Consider the following 27,840-nt stretch of genomic DNA (forward strand, 5'->3'; position numbering starts at 1 on the left):
TCAGCCAGGCACCCAGCTCTGGTTGCTATGGGCTTGCTGTGGACCAGCCAGACCACCCATCCCCATCCCCATGCCCATGGTCACACCCATGCCCATACCCATGCCGATGCCTACCCCCTGGGCTAGGGAGCAGTCAAAGTTAAAGTCCATCTCCTCCCCAGAGTCCATAATGTCATGGAGGAGGATGGACTCCACGTCGCAGTCCAAGCTACCGTGGAACATATCAATGTCCAGGTCAGCTGGTAGTCTCTCATGGGGGTGGGGTTGGTGATAACCATGGTAGTTGTTACCAGCATTACCATTCCCCATCCCCTGGCCATGGTGGTATGGTCCATTAGTCATGCCTTGGTGCTGTGGGTCAGGGTAATGGTTGTGACGGGGGTGTGGGGCAGTGGCCACATGGCAGGAGTCCTGGGGCATACCAAGCATGCCTGCTGGGTTTGGAGGGAGGGTAGTGGAGGCAGGAAGGTGGGCATGTGATGGGGGGCTGTACAGGTAGGGAGTTTTGTGGTTGTAGGTCTGCAGCTGATTGTTGTTACCACGTGGGGTCAGGGACGCGGCCCGGGGCGATGTGTGGTTATGGCTCTGGCTGAGGTTGTGACCGTTGTGAGTGAGACTGTGAGGTGGGTTGTGGTTGTGGTTGGTTACATTGTTGTGACTACGAGTATGGCTGTGAGTTCTGTTATGGCTATGAGCTGAGCTGTGACTATGAGGTCCATTGTGGCTGTGGCCATTGTGGTGGCCAGGGTGGTGGCTGTGATGGTTGGAGCCGACTCCATTACTAGCTTGAGCCATCATTGGATGACTTTCCCTCTCCTGTCCCAGCATCATGTCCTTGGAACAATATTGCTGCCTTGGTGGACCCCCTGTAAGCAGACTCTGCAGGGCATTGGTGCTGGAGTATGCCCGCATGGTTCCAGAGAAACTGGCTGGCTTGTTCTCCTGAATGGTCTGCATGGGTGAGTGGTGGCACAGCATACCCATGCCTGTTGCACCATAGACACTTGTACCATAGGGACTCTGCCCCTTCACTCCAGAGTTGTAGTGGTAGACAGGGGTTTGGTGCTTATGCCTGCCAACAGCTGGATGCTGCTGGTGTTGCTGCTGCGGTTGGTGAAGTTGATGATAACTATCCTCCATCAGCTGCTCATCCAGACTGATGGCACCTGTCAGGTTTGCCAGCTGAGGCAGCTGCTCCAGGGGAGGACAGCGATTCCCTGTCCCCATGGATGGAGAGCGGGCACTGGTTGGTGAGGGGTAGAGGTGAGGGGAGGTGGAACAGGACAGGCCACCCTCCTCTGGTTCCTCTGGCTCGCCCTCTGCGAGGATGGGTGACAGACGCCCACTCAGGGTGGAAGCTGATGAGCTAGCCCTGGAATGGAGATCTGTCCAAGCGTCAAACTCTCCATCCGTCCCAGATGCACCTCCAGATCCTGTGACTCCTTTCTGTGGTGGGCTGTCATGGTTGGGGGAGCCCTGGAGTCCCACCACAGATGATCCTGCTCCTATCCCAGGACGACCAACCCTTTTGCCTCTGATGCGACCTTTGCTTTTTAGGTATTTGGTGCTGTTGTCCATGGAAACTGCTCGCCGGCGAGGGGCCTTGCCCATCTTCCCTCCATCTGGGTTCAGCATCCACCAAGAACTCTTCCCCGTTCCCTCATTCTGCACCCTTATAAAACGTGTGTGAAGGGATAGGTTGTGTCGAATGGAGTTCTGCAGAGAGATGAAAGAGACAAGCATTAGAGAGTTATCAAATTAAATTGTTATATAGATAACATACTCATAATTTGTACACAAAATGTTTTTCTAATATTTGAAAATTAGTGAAATCTGTACAGGATTCAAATAAAGTGTTCCAGAGGAAAATAAGAATTTACAAAAAAATACAAAAATCAAAAAATAGAGACAAACCTTATCACAACCACAGCTGTCACAATTGCTTATAACTCATTCAGTCTATAGATGCTGAGACACTGGAAAATAATTTGCCAAATTATCAGGTCAGGTCCATGTCTATTATTGGATATACAGAACACATCAAAGTAGATACTCAACCCTCTATGCAATCAGTGTCAACCAAGTCATAAAACTGAGAAAAATATGGACAGCCACGAAGGACAGCTACAGCTAGCAAGGAGCAAGACCCTGTCAGCCTCAACCAACCTGAAACAACTTGAAATTCAGTCTTGAGACACTCTCCTTATGTATGTCAATCCTCCCACTTTCATTTCCATCAATCCATCTGTCCTCCTCTACCTCTTCTTTCAGCCGGGCTGATGTAAGCTGCTGTGGTTGGGCGTACTGTATGTTTGAAGTTGGTGCCAGTCTGGCTTAGTGCCAGCCCTGTCTCTTTCACTCTCATAGCTTGAATGGGGGGATGTATCGCAAGACTGAGCCGGGAGCAAGGAAGGCTAATGGATGCATCCCACCCTCCGACATCTACCTTCACTGCCTATCTCCCTTTCCCTCCCTTGTTCTGTCTTCATCACGATACCTCTTTCTCTTTTGTTACTGAGTAATACATATTTTGTGACTTGTCTTGAGCACAGCAGTCATTTTCCATTTCTGCTTTCAAACTATATGCCTTCAATTATATAGTATGTCACCAATTACTTTGCCATTATCCTCTACACCGGCACTGACTCAATAATTCATAGGATATAGTTTTTATAGAGTTTATTATCATTTACATCTCAAGGGTTGCTAAGTGTAGAAGGAGTCTGTTGTTGCTATTCTGCTCTTTGTTGTGTGTGAGGCATTTTGACGTTCAAGCAGGAAAATATCAAATCAAAAGTACATCCTGTGGTTTAGGAATATAATGGTACAATAGATTGTTTCAGATTGAGGGGTACTCATACTTCCACCATCTCCATTATGTTGCAGATTATTTGTATTCACACTGAATTGCACGGCAGGGAAACAAATAAATCAAATTGCGGCAGAGAACACATAAATGGGAGGCAAACTGAATTCAGGTGATCTGTGAATGCCTCCTTGGGTTATCTTGCTGTGACACCTCCGGCATTGGGTAGCCATAGCAACCGGGTAAACGTGCAGCGGCGGAACTATATCATATTGTGGTGAGAGTCAAGAGAGTGAGAAAGAGAGATGGAGGGAGTGTGGGGGATGGGGGAAAGGATGCAAGAGGAGGCGGTTGTTTGATGCTGCTGCTCCAACACTAAACAGCCTTTCATCTCGGCAGTGCAGGTCCGCAGGGGATGCCCGCTCCCTGCTTCTGACGGCTTCTCTACGTGCTGCGCCAACTCCCTGTCTCACCCTGGCTGGATCATCCACCTAACATACCACTCCAAATCATCCCCACCAAGTCCTGTGCATGCCTGAATTAAAACATATGTAAGCTTTCATGCCATTCCACCACAGCCGGTTGAAAATGGGGCATCTTTCAGAGAGCTGAACCACTTCATGCTGCAACTCTGTGTGACCTGTCAGATTCAAATCACGATTTATCCCCGTATGAGGGAAGAGCAGCCCCATTGAACTTGGAGGGATTTGTCATCATCCCAAACCCTCTTTATCTGATGAATCCACCTGCTAGAGAGATTTGAGAGATTTCGGACAGTGGCCAGCCATGGCATCATCATCATCATCATCATCACTTGCTGCTGGCTTCCTGTCGTGTGGTTTTCCACCACATGTTTTTCTCTGTCATCCTGTTTGTGTGTGTGTTTTAGAATCTAAGAATAGCTCAGGTTGCAGGTGGTTCCACCGTGGGTGTGGTTGTGTATGCCTCCTGTTCCCTGAGTCTGAGTCAGGGGCAATTTGGCCAGCCTATGGCCCTCACGCCCCCGAAACAAGCAGTCACTGTTAATCCCCCTCCATCCCCGAGTAATCCCAGACAATCCTGGGCTAATCCCAAGTTGATTCAGGGGCACTCCCAGCTGGGTGTCTCACACAGAGCCATGCCAGGTCACCATGGACACAGCGGGCAGCTGAGATATGCTATGATCCAATAGTAATACAGCATGGGAAAGTGGGAAATAGGGACTACTGTATATGAAGCCCTTATAGCATGTAGTGTTAAACTATTCCTAATGTTTGTGTGGGCATTTTAGTGGATGATTTCTGAGGCACTAAGCTGATGCCTGCATCGAATCAACTACCTTTACTCTGTGTCCTGTCCTTGAGGGTTGGCTTCGCCACATTTTTACCCCCACGGGTTGAATAGAATAAAATTGAAAACTTTATTATGTATTAAATATTCATAAAATGGAAATTCTCTTTCAGCCCCCTGGCTTGCTGAGGCAGACGGATGAAGCCCACAGAAACATACAATGACAGAGAGGAACACACACATCACACGTCTGGGTCCAGGAAGCTGCTTCCTATTCAAATCATACCCCTTTAATACAATGGGCCTAGTGGAGGAGGCTCTAAATAATAAATGAACCAGTGGCTGGGCTTATGCAGAAAGATGCACTGCCTGGTCCCATATTACTGAAACGAACAGACAGGGTCATAAGTAGTAGTGTGACTTCTTTGTTTTGTTATCGTGGGACATCCACCCTCATCCTCAGCCAACAAACACAAGTAAATCAGACCAAAAGGTGTAAATTAGGCCACAGTGGATACGAGAGGATAAGTGTAATAGTTTTTGGACCAATCAAAGCCAATTAATGTGAACACTCAGCTTGAGTTCAACTCTCATTAAGGCCTAAAAATTCTGATTGGTGATTCAAATATTAAGACCATGATGCCAAGCTGCAGCATAGCCATCTTTTTCCTCAGATTAAAAACTTAGGCTATTTTTTGATCAGATCTGACAAGTTGACTCTTTTTTCCACAACACACTGGTAGAGCAAGTAGTAAGTGAGGTTTTCATTGGACGAAAGAAGGAACTGAGGTGTTCAAACCAAAGAGAACCCTTCATTTGGCTCTTGGAAATCTTCAATACCGGTCAATTGCTCTACTCTTCCCCCTCCCTTCATCAAAGTAAACTCAGTTTGATTCAGGGACTGAAGAGGCCTATTTAGTGCTGTGATTCAATGAAGTTTAATGGCTATCAGTGCTGAGGCTTAGCACACATCAAGGCCTACACAATCCACCTGCATTATGAGTCCAACATGGGCGCTCAATATACCATATCCCCAATGTTTACACAACGATGCCTAACCATCACAGGCGTGAGTTAAGTAACTATGCCCACTAGCCCAACTTGGCTTGCTGCTCAGTGTGTCCCAGTGTTGCCACTCCCAAGATGGACGGCATTATCACTGGGAATAGATATAGTATTGCAATAGGGGTTGTTGTGTTGGGCTGAAGGGTTCATCTTGGGTAACCTGATTGACTGGCATGGGGGCAGCTGTGCTGGGGGTTAGAGCAGGAGGTGGAGGGGCCTGCGCGTAAGGGCTGGGAATATGGAGCTACCGCAAGGGGCCCCTCCAAGTCACACAAAGGGGTGCCCTCAAAATGCCGCCCCACTCACCCCATCCCCCTCTATTACTCCCCCATCAGAACCCACTCAGGTTTTTTTCCGCTCACACACCCACACACAGAGGGGCAAGGAAACAGGTCAAACGGTTTAAAGGACCCATCTTGTGGCAAATGTGCACTCATTCAAACAGAACTGAGTGAGGAACTAAGGACTGTGAGTGGGGTCTGGGAACCAGCAAAAAGAAACCACTCACCCGATTCAAACAACCTCAAGGGTGAAGCAGCGTGGTGCGCTTGCCCAGCTAAGAACACAGCAGCTGTTCTTGTAGTGGCACCGGGTAAAGCCGTTTGCCACACTCGACTGGTATTACCAAACCATTTCATGCAGAATGGAGCCATTATGTATTGTCAAAGGGTATCCCTCTATGGTGCACATTCATTTGATAAGCCTAAATCAAGGGGGAGTAACAGAAGCACTAACTGTGTTTATTGTGATGCTGTTTTTGCCTGTGCAGAAGGCAGGAGGGATCAGGGGGAGGGGAGGTTTCAACACAAGCAGTTTTGTTCAGCACAGGAATGAGTTTTGTCAGCTAAGCCTGTCTCCAGGCTATTGGTGGAAATTAGCGCCGGCTAAATATTCGCTTTCCATGATTGATGTCACGGCTCGCGTTGTCCCTTTGAAGGGAAATAAAGAATTTAGAGCCTTGTGGATTAATAGGGACAGGGTAGGGGGAATTTTATGTGTCTGAGGGGGACTTGAAGAGGGACTGAAGGGCCTAATGGCTGCCCTGATATGGCACAATGGAGCTGAGACGATATGGTGTATCAGAGAGTGAGAGAAGACAAGTGAGACTATGACAGTGAGTACAAGAAAGAAAATTGGAAATTGTTTGTGTGTGTATGTGTGTAAGAGAGAGAAAGGGAGGGAGAGAGAGAACGAGAGAGATGTAGCTATTTGCCTGAGAAGCCCAGAGTCAGATGATTAAAATCCCTTTAGGTGGCTTCTTTAAGAGAGACAGATGGGCAGACAGGCCTGTTTTTGGAATGCAATCAAATTGAAAAGATTAAAAAGGAGTCTCTTTTATTAGGAGGTGAGAAACAGTTACTTCTCTGCCACATGCCATCATCGCCTCCACAGCAGTGGTCACGACTGCATTGGCATGCAAGGCACATTACAGCCCTTGTTGGTGAAGAAATAAACCTGGGATTAGGAGTTACATCTATCTCGGTGTATCACTGTGGGGTCTCTGAGCATTGGCAGCATTTGTAATTTCTTGTTGAATAAACACGCTTCACAGGAAAAAAACTTGAGGCTTTCATTTCTTATAAGAATCATTCCAGCAAAGGCCAACTTGAGCCTGAGTAACTCAAGTACTTTTCACCAATAACTGTCCTATTACAAACAGAACTTTCACCTAATCTGAACACCAGATTTGAACAGGTGCAATTCAAATGTGCATTCCCTTGGCTGCCATTGTACTTGAATAGACTGAGTTTGCACAGTAGAGTGATTCAAGCACTGTGAAAAGTGCTCTGTATCCGACCCTATTATTCCACAACACTGCAGGAGAGCCATTTATAAAAGGGCTTAAAATGGAAAGCAAGTGTGTGGTGTAGCCTCAGATCAGGAAGTGGCAGGCGGAGAGGGGTGTAATGGAGTTGGTAGGGGATTCCTGCCTGACTGTGCACTAATTGCATCCAATGGCTGGCGAGTCATCAGCCGTGCCCACCCTGGCGCCAAGGAAAGGGTTGGCATCGGGGTGGCAGGGTGTGGGATAGAGAGGGCTGCCGCAGCTTTGGTGGGTAAAAATAGATGTTAACAGATTAGTAGAGCATCTGAGACCCGTATAGGGGATCGGAAAATCCGCTCGCCTGATGCCAGGGACAGCTGAGTGTTTCCGGTGGGCACAAAGGGGAAACAATCTGGGCATCACGTCTGACGCCCACGCACAAAATGGGGGAGCCTCAGAGTGTGTGTGGGCACATGAATAAGCACGTGCCACAGTATTGCATGGGTGTGGTTTTTCCACTGGGACCTGCAAGGTAGGCAGAGCTCACGCCCTCCCACTGAGAATTCACACAACAGGTGTTTGGGCTGGGCCACCTGTGGGGCAGGCCGCCTGCTCGCACTTCACACCTCGTCTAGGGAACAAACTAACATTTTCCACTGGGCTTGCCATGCTTTTGTTAAAGACCAACACGTTTTTGGAGAGACTTTTACAGCTCTTTTTACAAGATCTGCAAGATATGCATGTGTGCGCAAGCGTGCACAAGTCAATCTGCATTTATGCGAGTGCCTGTGTGTCTATATTTGTGTATCAGTCCATTTAATAGCCAACAGGCACAGTGTGGATTTGATTATATTGAAACCTCCCTCTGTTATATACAAAGAAACTGTCGGCCAACAATGGAATCAATGCAGGCCCGGGCTTTTTTCACACTCTGCCTCCACATAATCTCATTCATAACAATGAGAATCTCATTTCCCACATTCTAAAGGTCAGTGCACACCTCTGATCACACTTTAATAAACATCATTCTCAGCATTTAATTTAATTTCAGCAGAGCAGGAAACTCATAGGCAGCCATGCACATGGCATGCAAAATTCATCGGATCGTCCCTTTAATTGCTTCAATTTTACAGTACAGAGAAGAATGACCGTAATCACAGCGAAGAAAGAAATGATGCACAAATGCACAGACACACATGCACATATAAGCAGAACACACAAGCACACACACCCAGACAGAGAAAAGATAACTGGAGTCAGTCAAGTGCCAGTTTTGTGTATATTTTAATAGAATAAGCTTCACATTTTTTGGACCAGCACCAAATAGTGGCTCCGCATCTCTTTGTCATCACACATTTTTAACTCTCACTCCTAAATTGACTATAACAAACACGCATACATGCTCAAACACACACACACACACACACACCTATGCACACAGTCCCTCTCTCACACACGTACTCGACACACACATGCCAACATGACACAAAGCCTGGCACACCGGGCACACTCATTACTGCAATGCCAAGCTACCAGTTGCTAAGGAGACCTGTGGGAGAGGGAGGGTTCCTTGTTGTTGCCATAGCAGCCGGCTCGCTCCCTGCCAACTCTCTCCCTCGGGGAGAAACAAGGCAAGGGGTGGGGGGTGAAGTGGGTAGAGGTAGGGGGCAGCGGTTTAATAAGACTATGAGGTGCAGAGGAACTTCATTAGCCATCAGCGTGCGCCACACCAGCCACTGCTCCCCATGAATGCCTACCCACATGCAGCACTTCAGCCTGCAGATTTCCACTTACTCACGCACAGCCCATAGACTCCCACTTATTTGTACACCTATATGGAGAGAAAGATGAAGAATGGCATGCCTAGAATGAAAAGCAGGGAGTCGGAGGGGAGGGCTTGAGAGGGCAGAGGTTGGTGAAGAAGAGAAGGAGGATACGAGAACAAAGGAGAGTTAGAGAGGGTCTTGAATGTGGAGGCCCGCTTGGAAGAGTGGTGGGGATGAGAATCACAGAGGCTTACTGCAGGTATTTAACTGCTATATGGAGACACTCTGTGTAACTGTGCTTCCTCCTAACCAACCTTGACCTTCAGCAACAGCCTCTATCCTTCAAACGTTTTTTATGTACACAATGCAACTGTGCACATGACTGCAGCCATTCGTCTGTATACACTGTAAGGTCAGTTTAAGAAGATACTGCGAGTTGGTTTCCACATTTGTGGAGTGTGCTTACATGTTAAGTGTTTTCCTCTCAATTCATCATTTCAGATTGCTGTCTTAAAGTTTGCGGGGCACACTGAAACGCCAATACATCAGTTGACAGTTTAAAATAAATCTAGTCAGGATTCTCTATTTAATATCAGTGGTAACGCTCTGCTCTGCCACCTCTGATGAACCTCTGTGAACCCTTACTTTGTGTTATCATTTAATGATCCTGTTGATAACATTATTGTTATCATTGACAAGATTCATCCCCTAGTGTAGAAAATTAAACATCAATAGAGAACATTGATTTGGATGGAAGGATGACACATGGGTTATTAAATCTATCCATACGTGGCCTCAGACATGAAATCAAGGAGAGGAGTGGTTTCATTGACCACATCATTCAAAACTGTCCTCACAAACTTTGATGCATTTCAAGAATCTGAAAAGTTTCACTCCACAGTGGCATTTGGAGATCATTTTGAACACGCCTGCAGTCCTGATTGAAGTGCGACAAATCGCAGAATGCTCGAACATCTTTTATTGGGTATGCTCAAGCCACTCGAGCCACTTCCCAATTCTAAAGTCTTATGTGCCGTTTACAGAGCCAGTGTGAAGAATAGGGCGGCATCAGGATTCACAAAAACAAATGACATGACGGTAAACATGTGTGAGAGTAACTCACAAACTGCTCTTGAACAAAGAGTTCTGTCCACGTGACAGCATTTTCAAATCTTTGCTCTTTCCAGAAAAGATCATCAGTGTTGGTTCTTCTCTCCACATGGAGAGAAAAAGAAGTGTTTCACAATTAGTGTGGACGTGGCCTCCGAGGCAGGATGCTTGTGAAATCAAGGAGAAGAGATCTCAACTATGGGGTCAAAGTGATTTCTGTATTCAGGAGCAGTGCAGAGCAAATATTGACTGCCTGATAACCCATGATGCTCTTGGCTGCCTGAAATTCCAAGTGCAAGTGTACAATATGAACGAGGGAGGGTATTGATTTGGTCTGAATGAACTCGATGTGGTTATAAACAGTTAAGAATACCACCCACCACCCATCTCAACCTCTCTTACCCCGACCCAAGCTTGACCAATTCAGTGCCAGCTCGTGAGGAGAGAAGGTGAGAGATAGTGAGAGGAAGACACTCCTGACCAACTGAGAGGAATGAGGAGATGGGGGGGGGGGGGACAGGAAAAGACAGGATTTACTCCTCCTCCCTCTTCACTCCCCCCTCCTCTCTCCGTTTTTCTGAAACAAAAAGAGCCCAATTAAGTCAGTTTGAGTTAGGGTCTTGTGTGTGTAGCTGTGTGTGTGTGTGTGTGTGTGTGTGTGTGTGTGGGTGTGTACCAAAATTATGAGTGTGTATACAATAAATGGAAATAGGGGGGCAATGTACTGTAAGTTGTAAAGACTGTCTGAGATGGGCAGAGGGGGAGGATGGTTTGTTGGGGTTGGGGTTTTAAGGGGGTGGGAGTGAAGCGCTCTCTCTCTCTCTCTCTCTCTCTCTCTCTCTCTCTCTCTCCCTCTCTCTCATCTAGGAGAGCCAAACTTGCTCTCAGCTCCTCGACGGGAGACGCTGAAATATTAATCGCCACGCTCCAGCCGCAGACTAGTGAACACAATCGCTTCAAACTCCCACCCTAATGAGTGTGTTCATGAATGGCTAATGTGCACAGATGGGGGCTGATGACTGGATAGATCGCAATGGGGAGGTGAGGGAGGGAGAGGAGGGAGGGAGGGAGGGAAGGGGGGAAAGTGAAATTTCGGCGGGGCGTGGTGATGGTGGTGGTGAGGGGGTGCACAGGCGTGCCATGACCTTTTAAGAGCCTCCTGAAAACTTAATTAAGACTAGCCCTGCGCTACTCTGTCTTTCTTTTACTCCCTCTTCCACACACACACTTTGGCTCATGCTTGCATGCCTGCACACACACACACACACACAAATTCTCTCCGATTCCTCATTCTCATCCTCTCTCCTCCCAGTGTATGCCAATTGTTTACCCCTTTGCCCTTTGATCACACCCCGCTAAGCTGATGCCCAATAGATTTCTGAGAATAAAACTCCAAAATGACTCACGCAGGCTTTTTATGAACACATCACTTTCTTGGTCATGTTAACACACCCATCCTGAAATAATAATAAAAAAAAAAAACACATGAGTAGGCATTAAAACTGCAAAGGTAGATATGTCTTTCCTCGCCCCCTACATGGATACATCTCATAAAGAGGATGCAACAAATCCACAGGGCTCTGACAAGCAAGGCAAAGAGCTCTTTCACCTTAAACGCCACCGACTTCAACAGAGAAGTTGGAGTTACATCTCGCTGTTGGGTCCAATCCTCAGTGAATCCTAACCTGTTTGCAACACAGGGCGCGTAGGCCCTCGCAAAGCAGAGCACGTTCTTTGGGAATGTTAATGCTTCACATGCATCTTTTACGACTGAATCTGACCTGTTCTTTCACTCCTGGGATCCATTTTTTCACCAAGAATCCTCATCACTGACTATTCTGCTCATCACCATTTCGAGCCCTGATGTCAGAAAAAATCCGAAAACATGTGGAGAGTAACAGAAATGCAGGTTAAAGCGTCTTCCCAAGACTCTCCATTACCATAGAGGCCACCCACGGATTAAGAGCACCCAGCATGCAGACGCATATACAGACACACACACACACACACACACATGCACCGCCATGCATACACTTACAGCATCTAATTAGAGGAGTGAGATGCTGTGACCTAATTCCTAACCTCTCCTCGGCAGTCAGGATCGGGGCCTCTGCTTGGATCGGTTGGATTAAGGCGGGAAAATAGAAGGTCCCTCACAGTGAGTATGGGAATGGAAAGATATTGGATAGAGGGGCAGTGATGGGAAGGGTTTTTAAGCATGAAAAATCATTAACCTATATATGGGGGGCCCAGCAAAACCTCATTTAGAAAAAAAATTCTACTTACATTACATGTAACTAGGAAGCTTATGATATAAAGCTTGGCTGTTGGTAGCAAACATTTTCTTCCAGGTTGAGTAAAGTTATTTTATATCAACATGTCAGACACAAAACTTTTTTTTTATTGAGCATATCTGAAAAATTTTAATATTGAGCGTACATTGCTGTTGCATGTTAGTTGTGTAGGAGCGTTAAGGTAGCAGAGTGTAGGACATTAAAGGCAAAATCAAGTGACAGCAGTTGAAGATTTAATGTCTGAATGTGCATCATGTAAAAAGCTGTTAAACAGCTAGGTTGTGCCAGTGACACTATATCTGACACCCACAACTGCCCTCAAAATAGAAGATACCATAGTAACAATTTTCTATACAATGAACTGAACATGTGTTACATCAAGAGATATTTTATACTTCATCTTCTCAGTTTCATGTTGCATGGGGTCAGAACCAGGAGGTTTACCACATTATCTGAAAAATAGAGAGTCCTCCTACTAAAGACTTCAGTTTCTAACCTACAAATACTACCTCATACTCCAATGCATTTGAGCAACAGACTGTAACGTAAAAACTAGCAGCACCACAAGCTACTTCTCCCGAGCAGTCCTGCCGTGACTGCCAACACACTCCTGGCATGATAGAGGGAAACCAGCGGAAGTATTCTCGAGAGGGGAACTGTAGTGGCATTGCTGACTGTACTTAAAGCAATTGAGTTCAAGAGAGATCCACAGTTTAACTTTGCTGGCAACATAATACCTCAATGCACTTATCACCAATTGTGCCATAATGCCATTTAAATTGCAAAATAAAGTGGATTGCATATGCAATATGTCAAATATTAATTTCCAAATTTGATGTCCTACCTGCAGAAACAAAATTGTATTTCTATGCACCATTTTGTATCCACTTTAATTCTTTACAAAAACACACAATAGATTTAGAAGTTATCAGTTTCAGCACGTCTGCTTTTATAAACTCATTTCTCATCAAGCTCACAGACTAAATGACAGACTGGTAGCATCATTATCGAGCTAGCTGTACACTGTGATTACCTTGATGGACCACATCTATCCATCACATAAAAAATTCCTAAAGACAGATGCAGCTGGATGAAGGCATATTTACACTAAGTGCGTGCCTGTGAGTGCCACTGACACACACACACACACACACACACACACACACACACAAACATACATCTGTCAGCAGCTTTGCATGAGCTGATACATGTATGTGAGAAAGTGCTACACCTCTGTATGTTATGTGTGTGTGTCACAGCACTCCTGGAAGGGGGCTGCAGCGTTTCCGCTTGAGTGCGGCTGTCAGTGGGCATCACTCAGCCTGGCAGTGTGGCAGGACGCGGGGATCATTAGTGGACACAGAGGGAGCGAGAGAGGGAGCAGAGTGGAGGGGAGTAAGGGAGAAAAGGGGAGAGAGGGGCAGTGACTGTGTGAGTCGCGCAGTGCGTCTTAATATCCGTCTTGAGAGCATTACACACACAGCAGTGCACTTTCCTCTCAGTCACGCAATCACCCCACCGCGAAGACCCCATCGTGGCCTCCTCCCCTGTCATTTTCTCCCCTCTGTCACTCTCCCTCCATCCATCTTACCCCCTTTCACCCTACATCTTTGATTGACCCTCTCTTTCCCTCCCCGTATCGCTCGAGCCGTGCCCTCACTTAAGCACGGTGCGTTGCAGCTTTTCATTTCCCCAGTTCCAGATTTATCCATCCTACTTCACTTCCTCGCTTACATCTTTCCATTTCAGCCCATTGCTCCCATTTTCACTCATTCTGCTTCGCACAGCCGTTCTTCTCCTTGCACTAAACATCATTGCTAGTTGACCTACTCTTAACCGCAGCAAGGTGAAACAACTGTTCTACACATGTGAGACATAAGCTCTTTTCACGTCTTTTTCCTTCCTTCCTCATTCCGTGCCAGCGCTTCATCCATTGCAGTTGTTCGTGCCAGCCCTTTACTCCTCATTTATCTGTTCATTTACCCATCAATCTATCCATTCATCTGACACGTTGTGTCAATATGCTTCAACGGCGAGTGGTGTGCCACTCCACCATCATTCCATTCACGAACACGCTGTTTTCAGTCAGAGCGATCCTCCCTCTGATCTCACTCCATCCCTCCAGGTCTGTGACCTGTGTTTGGATGCCCTATGCTGAATATCACAATCACCATGTCTGACATTTAACAAACAGAACAGCTTCCTCAAAGCTAGCTGCATTAGCACAAGTGCTAATTCACCCGTAGTTTGCTTACTCGGTGGGTTTCCAGGTTTGGGGGTCCATCTGTTTGTTGTACTGTCATAGCATTTATCACAAACAAATTAGGCCTATTCTGTAATACATTTGTCCCAGTGAAACATTTGTGAGCTTGGCTTTGGCACCTGCTGTGAGTATAGTTTGGCATTATAGTCCTGCTGATGACAACAATGCTGTCTGGCCAGATGCCAGCTCTGCTGAGAGATTGAAGGCTGTTGGATGGCACGGGGTTAGAAATGAAACTGGCATGTGAGCATCTGCACAAGGAACATGTGACACGACCAATCAGGTGCAGCATAGGGCAGTGTGACAGCTATAAGGCAGAGAAGGCCACTGAAGCCTTTGTCTTGAAAAGTGGCGCAGCAGAAGACGCAAACACTAGACCTTAAAATCTGGCACTGAACCAATTATAAACAACGATTTGTCAATGATTCACCGCAGAAAAATATCTGTAGAGTCCTAATACTCCAATGTGAAGACTTGCAGCTATTGTTTGTCTAATGACTTTGGATGTTTGCACTGGGCTTTTGTGCCTATGCTGTCTTCGTTTCATACACTAAACTGAAAATTATCTATAGACTAAGCAATAATGAAAATAATCGATAGTCGCAGCCCTATTAAAATCTTATCTTCATGGTCAAACAGGCATTAAAGCTCCCAACCACTTGAATCCCTATCTATGCTACTGTTTCCACTTTCTCATCATAGCCAGGTAACATCACAACTTTTACCTCACGTCCTCTGCCACTAACCTAATGCTCACAAATACATACACACACTTTTCTCAAGAGGAACATCAATGTTTGGCCCTGTATCCCTTTCTCTCTCTCGCACACACACACACAAAATCCCTTGCATGAATTACAACGTTATCCTAATCACCAAGCACCGCGTTGGAAATGTACAAAGACAACTGCACAAACACACACATTCGCAGACACAGCCCTGACCCCGGCAGTATCCCCTCAGCTGCCCCTCTTGGACCTCCTTGGCACTCATCTTGATCTCTCCCCGGCTGGTCTTTGGGCATGGATCACTTGTAAGGATTTGAGAAAAGACTTTGCTAAGCTGATTGCTAAAGGGGAGGGGGCAAATTACCGTTGCACAACTGAGTAAAAACCTTCTTGGGTCATGACTTGCTTTATGTAATAGATTGTGTATATATGTGTGTGTCTGTGTATGTGTGTGTGTGTGTTCCCGAAATACCACTCACCCCCCACCCCTGCAGCCCCCACCCCACGCCATTTACCCATTTTGCACTAATTGAGGGATCTTTTTTCGGAAGCTGTTATTGCACACATTTAATTATTTATTTTGACGGGAAGCAATCTGGTGGCTAGCGAAAAGATCCTGAATGTGTGTGTGAGAGAGAGAGAGAGAGAGAGAGAGGAAGATTAGGTCAGCGTAGCTTTTTCAGCAAATGTGTGTGAGGGCAGAGCTACTGTACGCTAGCTGTACTGTATGTCTGTGGGGCTTTGCATGTATGAAGAGCACATAAGAAATTTACTGTGTGCGTGTTTGTGTGTATGTGTGCATGTATGTGCGTGTGTGTTGCATCTCGGAGTGCAAGGCTTTCTGAGTGCAATGGGAGTGTACTAATGGGCGCACACTTGAGCTGAAGTGTGCAGAGTGTAGCTGAAGTGCAGCCAAGTCTGGCTTCCAGTCCTGCTTGGAAGCCCTATAATCTACTCTCCACTATTCTAGCTCTATTTTCTCTCCCTCTCCATTTTCCTCACCTCTCTATCCTTGTCTTTCTATCTCTGTCTCTCTATCAATTTAATATGTTCATCCCCTCTTCATTGACTGAGCCAGCCGCCCCCGTCTCCCCACTGTCTCCCTATTAAATCTCTTTATCCTAGTTCGGAGAATGAAGACACAGATCAGCATTGTCGCCGGCTGGCCGTGGACTTTCCTTTCGACTTGGTTCCCCCTTCCCTGCTGCGCAGTGAAGAGAATGAAATGAGGGAAGATGACATGTAACCACCAGTAGTCTTGACCTTTATCAAGCTCCAGCGCCTAAGGCAGGGTGAATGAGACATTAAGAAAATGACTGAGCATTATTAACCCCTACTTACTTACACACCCACACACACACAGACACACACACACACATATGGCATATTGCCTGTTCTGAATAATGGCTCTAATGCGTATTTCCTTGCCCGGCACTTTTCTGACAGTTAAGGATAAGCTAAAGCCAAATGATCAAACTGGGAATAGCAGTTGTGCATTCTGCGTCACGTCACTTTAGAAAGAAAAGAATGGCAAGACTGGCCCGGCCTGCCAGCTCAGATTGTTTAACTGTGATTGATCCCTTGTTGAGCTCCAGCTTCCCAGCACTCCTGTGAATGCCAAGTCCTGTTGAGAATTGATGCTTCATTATAAACGAACCACACAAGTTCTTCAAATGATGCATCAGCCTCTGAGAGAAAGCTGGACCTGAGAGGGCCAGATGTTAACCCTGACGGGTGCAGTCTCTGCCAAGCTGTACTTCTAATGATAGATCATTTCCCTGTCTGTCTCTTCTTCCTCTGTCTGTCTCTTTTTAGCCCGTGTGCACGTGTGCGCGACTGGCGCATGTGCATGTGTGGCCATCCTTCTACTCCAGTCAATCAATGAGCAGAGACAATTCCCCGAGTGACATTTACGGAGAAGAAAGAGAGCCATTTATCACTTTAGTTTTGGGATAATAAAAGAATGACTGAATGAGCCTGTGTGTGTGTGTGTGTGTGTGTATGTGTGAGGGAGAGAGCAGGCGAGAGAGAGAGAGCTAAAGATGAAAAGGGGATTTCAAAAGCACATGAAAGGAGCAGGAGAAATGAGCGAGGGAAGAGGGAAATGAGTGATAAAAAGGCTACTTTGTGGGGAGGACTGAGAGTGTGAAATAGAACAAGTGAGGAGAGAAGAGAAGGCCGTGAGTGACTGACAGTGAAAAAGAGAGCATGAGAAAGAAGGGTATGAAAAAAAGCCTGGGGTATGGAAAGAAAAAAGGCAGAGAGACAGAGGAGGGGATAGAAAAAGGCCCTCGGTGCAGAGAGAAAACTAAGGAGAAAGAGGGGGAAGAGACTGGGATAAAAAAAAAAAAAGGGGGTCCAACAGAAAGAGGGAAAAGGGGGAGAGGAGACAGTGAGGCAGACGTGCTGGGTTCATTCAGGGCTATGAGTTCAGACCTCACACGGTCAGCATACTAAACACCGGACCCAGTGTCCTGACCCAGATTCATGCCACTGACATACAAATCCAAATGGGGAGGGAAGAATTTCACCCCCACCGCCGGACCATACCTCCCTTCAAACACACAAAAACACGCACACACCCCTTCCCCCTCAATCCCAGCTGGTCTCACAGTCACCTCATAACCCAACAACCTCGCCCCAATCCTGTAACCTCCCCACACATATGCTGGCTCCCACACAGATTTGCTCACACATGGTTTGTTTTACACATAGAAACGTACATGCCCACGCAGAACCACACATGTAAAATAATTTCTCTCCAAGGTCAGTTTCCTCTTTTCAGCTCAGGTGAACAGACATTTCAGCTCAGCGGGGCGCTGCGCCGGTTCCTGACCAGCCTCTACCCGAGATGACCTCTGCAGCTTCATCCATCAGCCGCGGGCACATGGCTCAGCCGCAGCATATCCACCAGCCATTAGCATATCAAGCATCTTTCTTGAACATAACTCTTGCTACTCCTCCTCTCCGCTGCCCTCCTTTTTTTTTCTATCCACCTGCTCCAATCAGTCAACGTTAACTACATTTCCCTTTGTGAGACGGCTCCCTCCATCACTTGCCAGGACCGCCGAGCTCAGGTAAACTGATCGACGGCTCTTATACGCTCTCCTTTTCCCTTCCCAAAATCCTTTGGCTCATGACAATGGCTTGATGGACAGGCAGAGAGGAGCGAGAGACCCCGGCACGTGGCTGCCGGGAAGGGTCCAGAGATGGAGCGTTGTGAAATACACCGTTTAGCTCGGTATACATCATCTCTTTCTCAGGGACAGACATGGCAATATGCGTGCACGGTAACACACACATTTACACGCATGCACATGCGCAGGGCCATCAATCCCGTGCATACAGGAAGAGATATCCGACGAAGAGAAAAATTGAATTAGGAAATATGGGCACCATGATTTGTGGGAAGCGAGTTTTGTGGCCGGGAGAGAAATATAGCTTGGAGCGCACTTCATCTTCTAGCGAGACCAAAGAGGAAGAAGCATCTGTATTGTTTATCTAAAGCCCCCATCTAGTTACAATGACTTGATTTGAAATATTCATATACATGTATGACAAGATCAGGCCCATTATGTTGCTCTCTCGGTGGGGCTTCACTGAATGGGCTGAATGGAAACCCATCAGTCAGTGTAAATTATGAAGACAAGATGCATTACATAAGCCTATAGATGGGTAGTATTATTGTAGCCTGATATCACTCATGGTAACACACGTTCTACAGTGTCATCAGTATGATAATATGCTATGGGCTATTTCAAGGATAAACCCGCCATTATAATATTTCACAAAGCATATGACCAAAGCAAAACACATTAGGCTTTGTGTAGTGTCCATCACCATAAGGCATTATGTTGCTTATGTTTTAGATGGATCTCTAAGCATACAAATAATACTTCGATAATAATAATAAAACTATAAATCATATAACCTACAAAAGCAGCAACTAATGAGCATTGTTACTATTAATTTATATTAATGTTCAGTCTACAAAACATGTCAGAAAAGTGTGACGGAGCTCAAGTTTTTGTTTAGTTTTTTTCTGACCAGTAGTCCAAAGTGCAAAAATAAATAATTTAGAATGACACCAAACCAATTAAAGCAAGCAATGCAAAGATTTGGCATTATATTATTTGGCATTGATAAATAGCTAAACTGATAAAAAAAAATTCTGCAGCTCAACTACTACGATTAATCGACTTATTGTTTCAGCTCTACAACCTGCCACATCATCCTGCGGTTTCCATCTCTGTTGGCCAACATAACAAAACATTCCAAAGCAATGCCCGAACAGTGCATGCTCTGTACCTAATCAGAAATATATGAGGCAGATCTTTGAATACAAATAAATAGCATACAGTTCATAGTACGTTACAGCTATTAAGGTGTACGCTAATATGGAGCAGGCTAGCCTGGGGCCATCTTGCTGTGATAGGGTGAGTACTGGAGACGGAGCAGAACAGAGTGGAGCAGAGCAGGCCCTGTAGTGGTGGAGAAAAAGACAGAGAGAGTCGACCCAGCGTGACTACCGCCTGCCTGAGTGGAGCAGCCTGCCTGCAATTAAGGTGGAATCAGGGAGAAATCTGCGCTGCCTTGATAATGAGCCTCGTCTGAATTATTAACGAGAGCTGTTCCCCCGGGACCCGGGCTCCCACTGAGCCCATCAACCCCCCCCAACACACCCACATGCACACACAGACACACATACACTGATGCAGGGGAAAAAGGGAGAGAAGTACACTCATAAACATCCATAGACACACACGACGACAATCACACATTATGCACATTGACACAGATGAGCAACAAGCACGCTGCTGCACACGGAGACTTAAATCTCTCGCACCACGAGGGCTAACACATTTTATTCACACGCCAAAGTGAATATCCAAAGCCGTTTACAGCATTCGTAAGACAAACAACATTTCTCTGGGACAAGATACCTCATCCGCTGCCATCACATTGAAACTAGTCTGAAACTGAACAAGCTATCTATCATCAACACTTCAAAAATATCTCACACATTAGAAGAACCCTTTTGATGTGTGAATCCTGTCCACTGATCAAGCCTGTGTAATAACAATGGACGTTTTCTTAACCGCATTCCATTGGGAAAAAAAGCATGCTGAGAGGTATTTCATTTCTGAGATCTAAGCCAGTTATTAGATGATGAGTCATTTATTGCCTATTAGTCATTTTGCAAAGTATTTACAATCATGAATGAAAAACTGCTTTATTCTAATAAGTGTATTCTGAGAGTAGCATCACTCCCTCGATTCAAACCCTCGTTTTTTATTTGTCTACAAGTCACAGGAATAATGATGTCAATAGAATGTGGCTGAAGGGTAACTGAGCAGGAGCACAGTGACTTTTACTCCAATTTTATGGAAATGTGGGTGTTGTAAATGTATGCCTAGAGCGTGATGTGTCCAGCAGCACTGGCATGACATATAGAGCGCTGAACAGAAGAAGACCTCTGTCTGCTCCCTCCCTTCCACCCCGATTTCATAACCCGTTCCCTAGGACTAAAAAGAGAAGTGTTTTAATCACCAAGCACTGGTGTAACACTCAAGGCTGCCCCCCCCCATCAAATCTCCATGACATCAAACTCACACAGGCTAAGAGAGGAGCACACACCACATTCTGTCCCTGCAGCTGTGAACGGTTTTGCCAAAAAATCCCCAGGCGCTTACCAAACAGAGCCACACCTTCCAGTCAGACAGGTTTCAAAACAAATCAGACAGCAAAAACAGCACCACAGAAAGTCGCTTCCGCTCTCGGTCAGCCCCCTCCTCTCCCAAAAAATGGTTCACCCCACCCAAGAACAGAGTGTTCCTCCATGGGTGGTTTGAGGAGGCACAAGTGTGTTGTGTGTTTCGTGCAAATGCGTGTCTGCATGAGCCAGAGGGAATAGTGGAAACCATCACCCTAAATAGTGCAATGGGAAAAGAATGACAATTCCTCTATGCTTCGCTATGCTTCTTCAGTTTACGGAGTAAAAGGAGTATTTAATATTCAGAGACATGTCACCAAACGGCTGTGTATAAAAAAAAAAATTTTGCAGAGCTATGGGTAATAGGCTTGGTAAGAAATGCTTCAACAGCTGAAGTTCGGTTCAGCTGAGAAGAACATCCAAATTAGTTCAACCCCGCCGAAATGGGAACTTGACGGCCTCATCCCCTTGTATTCTGCTCCAAAAGACCCGGTAGCTGAGAGGAGTCGAGCTGGGGAAAATCCAGCATTGTTATCCTATTATCTCAGAGATAATGTGAGATATGAGATTTCTCTTAGATAAGAGGAGGCACGCTGCTTAAGGCAGTCTAGATCACTGGCAGGAGACTGCTAAAGCTCAAAATCCTGACGCCATAGCTCCCTTGAGAAAGACTCCTCACCTCAATTGGCCCTTGTCTCAAAAACCACTAAGACAGAAAAAATGTATAGAATGTCTGATAGATGGATGGAGCGAAAGAGAAAGGCAGGAGAGATTAAAGAGGAGATAACATGAGTGTCTGCTAGATGGAGTGATAAAAGAGAGCGAAGTAATATCAAAGGCAAAATTATATTGTTTTTCATATTACTGTCTCCTGATTGCTGTCTCCCATATTTGAGTGTGTGCCCATGCTTTGGTAATTTGCATGTGCATTAATCATTTGCAGCGAGAAATGAACTGCCACGGCTGCCTGAAGGCTGCAGGGAGGGAGAGGCAGTGAGAACGGGCTTCTTGGCATCAGATACCCGACTCAACCTGAATATACTGCCTGAACCCAACCTGGCTGCGGCTGCAGGAGCCAAAGGGAGATGTAAGGTGCTCATAATCCTACACCATAAATCTGTCCAGCATGCATCATATGCTCTCATTTTCTGAGTGTGTAAGTGCGCGCGCGTGTGTGTGTGTGTGTGTGTGTGTGTGTGTGTGCGTGTGCGCGTGTGTCTGTCGCACTCTCAAATTACTCTGCTCCCCTGAGCCAAGACGGAGGATAAAATATGAATCAGCTGAAGTCTAGGATAGTTTCCAGTCTCTCTAGACTCCTCAACCATCATCAAGCGACACAAGCATGCATTCCTACACACACACGCACCAGACATGCACAAGCAACTCTACGCACTCAGAAAGTTTCAAGTCTCTCCACTTCATGCTAAGCTTCTGTCAAACACACTCTCTGCTGCACATTTGACATCCATATCCCTCATATTTGACAAGTGTCTCTCTACTGCATCTGCTGGAGCCTGTGCATAGTGGCGGGATTACGAGAGTCTGTCTGTCTCTTTACCTCTAAATCAATTAGATAAAGCGATATGATCCAGCACTGTTTTAAATACCACTGCCTGTGGAGACAGGGGTTATGTGCATTTACAGAAGATAAGACTATGAGAGACACCTTTCTTTCTTTACTTTTCTTTTTTTTTTTCACATGCACTCTGTCTCTCCTTTTCACTGCTCTACAGTTGCTGTCACATTTCTCTCTGATTATTATTATTTTCATCTTTCTGGCTGGCTGATTTCTGTCAATAAAGGAAGGCCCACGACCTTTTGCCCTGCTGGCCATGCACAGACCGCTACCTAGAGACACTTTATAAATATGAGTCTAGTCGCTTTGGATTAAAGCGTCTGAGTGACTGCCTGGCACCCTTGTCGACCTGCTGCGCAATCCCCTGGCATCTGACTGCCCCAAGCACCAGAAAAAGCCCAGCACTGTAAACACGTACTGGGAAAACTACGTGTTGTGTACCAAAGCAGGTAGAGGCTCACATTTTCCACATAGATGCACTGTAGTTGCAATTGTGTACAACCTATAATGTGACGGTATCTTAGAGGCATTCATCACACGTTTGCATTTAAATATACTAAATACACCAAAGCAGTGGTGTATTATGGATTTTCGCACCCCATGACTCCCCATGCTGGCATATACAATAAAGCAAATGCCGCCAGGATAACAATGACATTATCTAACCCCCTTGAAGTTAATGAACTTGTAGGCGCCTACAGGGCAATCCCCACACCAAGTTCCCTTTAAACCCCACCATTAGAGGCATTATGAAGTCAAGAGCGAGACTATGCGCCATTCTCTGCAGTGACATGCTGTCAGACCAATCAGCGGGCCCAAACACACGCGCCTATAGAAGTAGACAGCCCCTCCCCCCTGCACTAGCCCCCACAAAGACACACACAAACCTACCAACCCTGACGCTTTGTTGCAATTGACATGTGCTTCTCCCACGCACAAATGCAGTGTGCATCCACATGCACCCATGGATGTCTACACTCAGATATAATTAGCCATGAAGACATGAAACACAGTCATGCATACAGGGCTTCACGATCAATCGCTAACCTTAGTTTAGCCTCCTGCGAATTTCTATATCGGATTGGCTCGGTACACCGGAAAATAAAGGCCAGTGAAGTTTCCGCTTAATCCGCGCTGCAGTTGTGACTAGCACCCCCGGTGGAAAGTGTAATCAGGTTCACAAGTACACAATTCTACGTAACATCCCTTCAGTAAGGAGGTGATTAGGAAGTCATGACCTCAGAATACTGCAGCCTTCCAAGAAGTCAGAAGCCATTAGGTATTTATAGGAGCTTAATGATACTGTCTCAGTATACTGGCTGTCTAGTACCCATCATCAAGCCAGCAACACATCCCCTTCAATACCATTCGTGGCATTGTAATTTATAACACATAATCTGCTTTTGAAAATTGTGTTCCCAGTACCGCTCCAGGTTCGATGAACTGTCTCGAGAGGTTCCTTTGCTTTCAGTTGGTTACCCCCCCACCACCACCACCCACCATCACCACCGCCGCCACCCCCAACCACCCGCCTGCACACCATATGTAATCTGCCAAGCTATACCACTTAATTTCATTTTATTTCATCAGCAGCCTACCAAAGCAATTCTTTTATCTTTTTCCCCATTCCCTGTCACAACAGAAAAAAAAGGAAGACTGTTTAGCATCAAATGTTTTGCTCGTGCGTGATATTGTAGTTTGAGATGAAAATGTAGTGGATGATACAAGGAGTGTTTTCCAACTTGCAAATGCTGCTGTCAAATATAATTGGCTGATATGATTGTAAAATTACATGTGTGAGAGTGCACCTGTTTGAGTGAAGGGGGAGGTGGCGTGGTTGTGGGTCCTGGGTTCATGGAGTGTATCTGAACATGTGACTTCATATTAACCATGCGAAACTTAGTTTTACAAGCTGACTTCACATGAAATGTTACCGTTAATCTCTAAAAAAACAGATAGCGGTGAGCTGCTCGCATCGTTTTTATATGATCTGTACCTTTGATTAAATAATTTACATGTACGATTTTTGTTATGCAGCGCAAAATTGGCTTACCACAGTATAAGAAAATTAAGATTTATGGACCTTCTGTTCCCATCCCAAGAAAAACATTTTAAAAACAACTTATTATGTATTCAAAAACCTGAAAATTTAAATTCTCATTTGACAAGCCAGGCTCATTTACCGCCAGAGGTAAATATGATAGGCAGTCGCATTAGAAATGACTGTGCATACATGTATGCTGCAGGGTGACAAAAGTTTAATCTGCTGTTTGTTTGGTTCCTGTAAGTAGGCTACACATGTGACTCCTAAGTGTATGTTTACATTACCCTTCCGTCTCTGACCAAAACCAGGTCAACCCTGTTACTGATATTATGGCCGCCTGCTTTAAATGACTTACCTAATGCCCCGTCATTACCTGGAATGGGCCCCGTGTCTCGCCTGTGGCCTGAAATATCCCAGGACCTCAGACTGCCATTGTTAACCCCCCCCTAATTTGCAGTTTCGTAAATTGCAGACTAGGACTTTGGCGCTAAAGATAAAAACGCCCTGTGGCTGAAGGCTCTTGGTGCAAGTGCAGGGCTAATGGAAAGACGTCTACCTGCGGACACACTTCAGCAGGGTTCAGTTTAATGGGACAGGCTTAAGGTGTCAGTCAGGCGCTTGTGATTAAGGCTGAGGAGACTCAACTCTGAGAGGTGACAGAGTTTATATTATGCAACACAACATGTTTTGACAACAGACTGATTCCTCTGAGAGACAAAAATGTGAATACATGTCATTGGACACGTGCCATTATTTTGCTCTTTGATTGTATTTGATGATATGAACTGACAGGTTCAATAAAGCACAAGCAGCCAACATAACCATGGAGTTAATGAACTTTGGGGCGCAATCCCCTCACCACATATCGTGTAGAACGTGCCGTTAGCTACAGCATGAGTCAACACTACAAATCTTTTCATTTGAAAAGCATCACATGGCCATGTGTGACGACTGCATGTCTAAAAGCCTGACTACCACTGTGTCAAGCATAGTCAGACTGGCCACTGGGAGCACTAGGAGTTTTCCCAGAGGGCCACTTGACAATTGGAGCCAGTGCAAGGCAAAATATACTCTGGAGTCCAAAAGTCTGAGACCACACTGAAAATCTCTGGCATTTTCCCATAATCTGAGTTTGAGGAAGTTTGATGATTCGGAAACATCTTAAAGCACAAGGCATTAGGACGTGTGAAATGAAGCAAATTTATGGCATTTGCCGACGTAAGGTGGCAAATGCAGATGCCACATTGCCACAAATTTGCTTACATTTGATTGGTAGAAACGGCGCAGAAGCTTACATATTTCTTCTTCATTTGCATGTCATAATGTCTTGTTTGTTAAATGTTTGGACCCAATATGAATGGCATGTCTTGATAGTTTTGGTGTTCAATGGGATACATTTATCAAAATGCACTGATGGTCTATTCAATAGTGGTATTGTGCTGAAAAAGAAGAAGGTCTGGCCAATGTGAAGTCATCTCTTAATCCTGTTTAGTGGTCTTGCTTTAGTAAAAAAAAAACCAAAAATATATATATATATTCTATCCTATATTCAATACGACATGATGCACGGTCTAGAGCGGGATTCTGATGACTGACAATGCATCCACAAAGAGATATCCCTCCACAGAGACTCTAACTTGTCACACAGTGCCGTGGAAATGATAGACTTTTCAGATGACAGCTTAGCATACATGGTCTGACGATATCAGTTCAGCAAAGGTGCACCATCAGGCCAAGCACTGCTGCCCTGCTAATCTCCCTGCCCCTTCTCCCTGTCCTCAGATGCCCATAATGAATAGAAACAAGATGAGGCTGGGCGCAGAGGCTGATAACATGGGCAGATGTCCAGGAGGTTACTCTGGGCTCTCAGCCAGACAGGCAGCGGTGGTGGACTGTGGTCAGTTGTGAATATCTACATTGTGGACAGCTGACCTGTGGTCTCCTACAAGTGTCCCTCTGTTGATTCTTAGGTGGGTTGTTAAACTAATAAGCAGAGCTGCCCGTGTGCTGCTTATTTGCATGACAATGCACCGAATACTTTCTTATTATTGAACTGCCACCTTTATTCTCAGCAGGTAGGCAAATGAACCACTGACCACTGTGGTCCTGCTCCCGGTGAGAGGACTCCATGCACTCTTATGGACGCTGTTGCCCAACGTGAGCTGCTCTCTGCAGCTGGGATGAGCACAGCCTCGTTATACACACAGCAAGTGGCTCCCCTCCACTCTATTAAATTCTGCCATCAATGATGTATTAGAATGACTGACGGCAGTAATGAACTAAGACAAGATAACGCATGGCACCATTCATGCGTAACCGACACGGAGTCCCAGGGTGACGTGTGTATGGCACGAGGGGTGAAAAAAAAAACATAATGGCTTAGTGACTACGAATAATACTCAGTGTTATCACTTGACACTGTGTGATTAACACGTCAACCCCGCCATCATGCTGGCCCGTGTGTTTTAATTCTTACCTTCCAGCCAGCTGAGCTGTTACTGTCGCCCTTATCCTTGAAATAGGGCACATAACGGACCATCCAGTCGTATATCTGTGACAGCGTGAGTCTCTTTTCTGGGGTGCTCTCAATGGCGCGGGTAATGAGATCCGCGTAGGACTGGTTCCCCCACGCGTTCCGACGCGAGGATTTGGCTTTGCGCAGCGGTCCGGTCACATCGAGCGCCGCGCCAGCCAGGCATGGGTGCGTCGCGCCTGTGGGTGCCGGGGCGCCGGCTGGATGCTTCAGCTCTCCCGGCGTTCCGCCCACGAGCCCCGCTCTGCAAGCGGGCACGTCCTCTGGTTCCACCTTGATGTTGGCCAGTGGGAGACCCCCACTGACCTCGTGTCCACCGGGGAAATCCTCCGGGCAAGGCAGCGGCCAGGTGCACGAGCGAGGCCGGCTTTGCGGCTCGAAATCCGAATCAACCTGATGAGCGTCTAGTTCGTCGTCCTCCATCATCAACATTTACCCTTCGGCTGAAAATGGAATAAATCAAATGAAGAGCAAGGGAGGGAGATACCTCCACGACCCCCGTATCCCTCTGTCCTCAGTGAAAATCACGTTGAAATTCGCCTTGTAGGTATATTAATCTTACAGTCTGAATCAATGCAATTCAATGGAGTAGAAGGATCATGGTGAATACAAGCAGAATCACAGCCTCGCGTGTAGGGACAAGAGAAGTAACAAAAGTAATAATAATTTTTCGTCCATTTTACCCGGAGTAAAATATCAAATGCTGGTTAAAATGCTTCCAGTTCAACAGTCCACATCAGCCCGAGACAGTCAATCTGAAACGCGTGTCAGAGCCAGTCATCGGGGTTTTGCAATCCAGTTGCAGCAACAGATGATATTTCAGATAAGGAGCATTTTTGCGAAGCTGTCGTCGATAAAACCTCCAGAAGACAACGGGAAGAATGGAGAAAGAGGGGGAAACATCACCG

The 27,840-nt window shown here is 46.0% G+C and overlaps 1 protein-coding gene across 1 annotated transcript; it reads right to left on the minus strand.

The window, feature by feature from the left end:
- LOC139204867 (forkhead box protein O6-like) lies at positions 1-27,364 on the minus strand. Its single transcript, XM_070834887.1, has 3 exons — positions 26,876-27,364; positions 1,145-1,716; positions 1-1,072 (listed from the first exon to the last, which is right to left on the minus strand). The coding sequence occupies exons 1-3, from the start codon at positions 27,362-27,364 to the stop codon at positions 1-3; spliced, it is 2,133 nt and encodes a 710-aa protein (XP_070690988.1).
- Between the last annotated feature and the right edge of the window lie 476 nt (positions 27,365-27,840).

The sequence above is a fragment of the Pempheris klunzingeri genome, chromosome 8, assembly GCF_042242105.1.
Source record: "Pempheris klunzingeri isolate RE-2024b chromosome 8, fPemKlu1.hap1, whole genome shotgun sequence".
NCBI classification, from domain to species: Eukaryota; Metazoa; Chordata; class Actinopteri; order Acropomatiformes; family Pempheridae; genus Pempheris; species Pempheris klunzingeri.

Bases quoted from the DNA above. Each gene is read 5' to 3' on its own strand.
- LOC139204867 (XM_070834887.1), bottom strand. From the start codon at position 27,364: ATGTTGATGATGGAGGACGACGAACTAGACGCTCATCAGGTTGATTCG. The intron at 1,717-26,875 runs GTAAGAATTAAA...ATCTCTCTGCAG, and splicing joins ACAGCTCAGCTGGCTGGAAG to AACTCCATTCGACACAACCT. The intron at 1,073-1,144 runs GCTGATGGAGGA...AGCTGTTGGCAG, and splicing joins GCCATCAGTCTGGATGAGCA to GCATAAGCACCAAACCCCTG.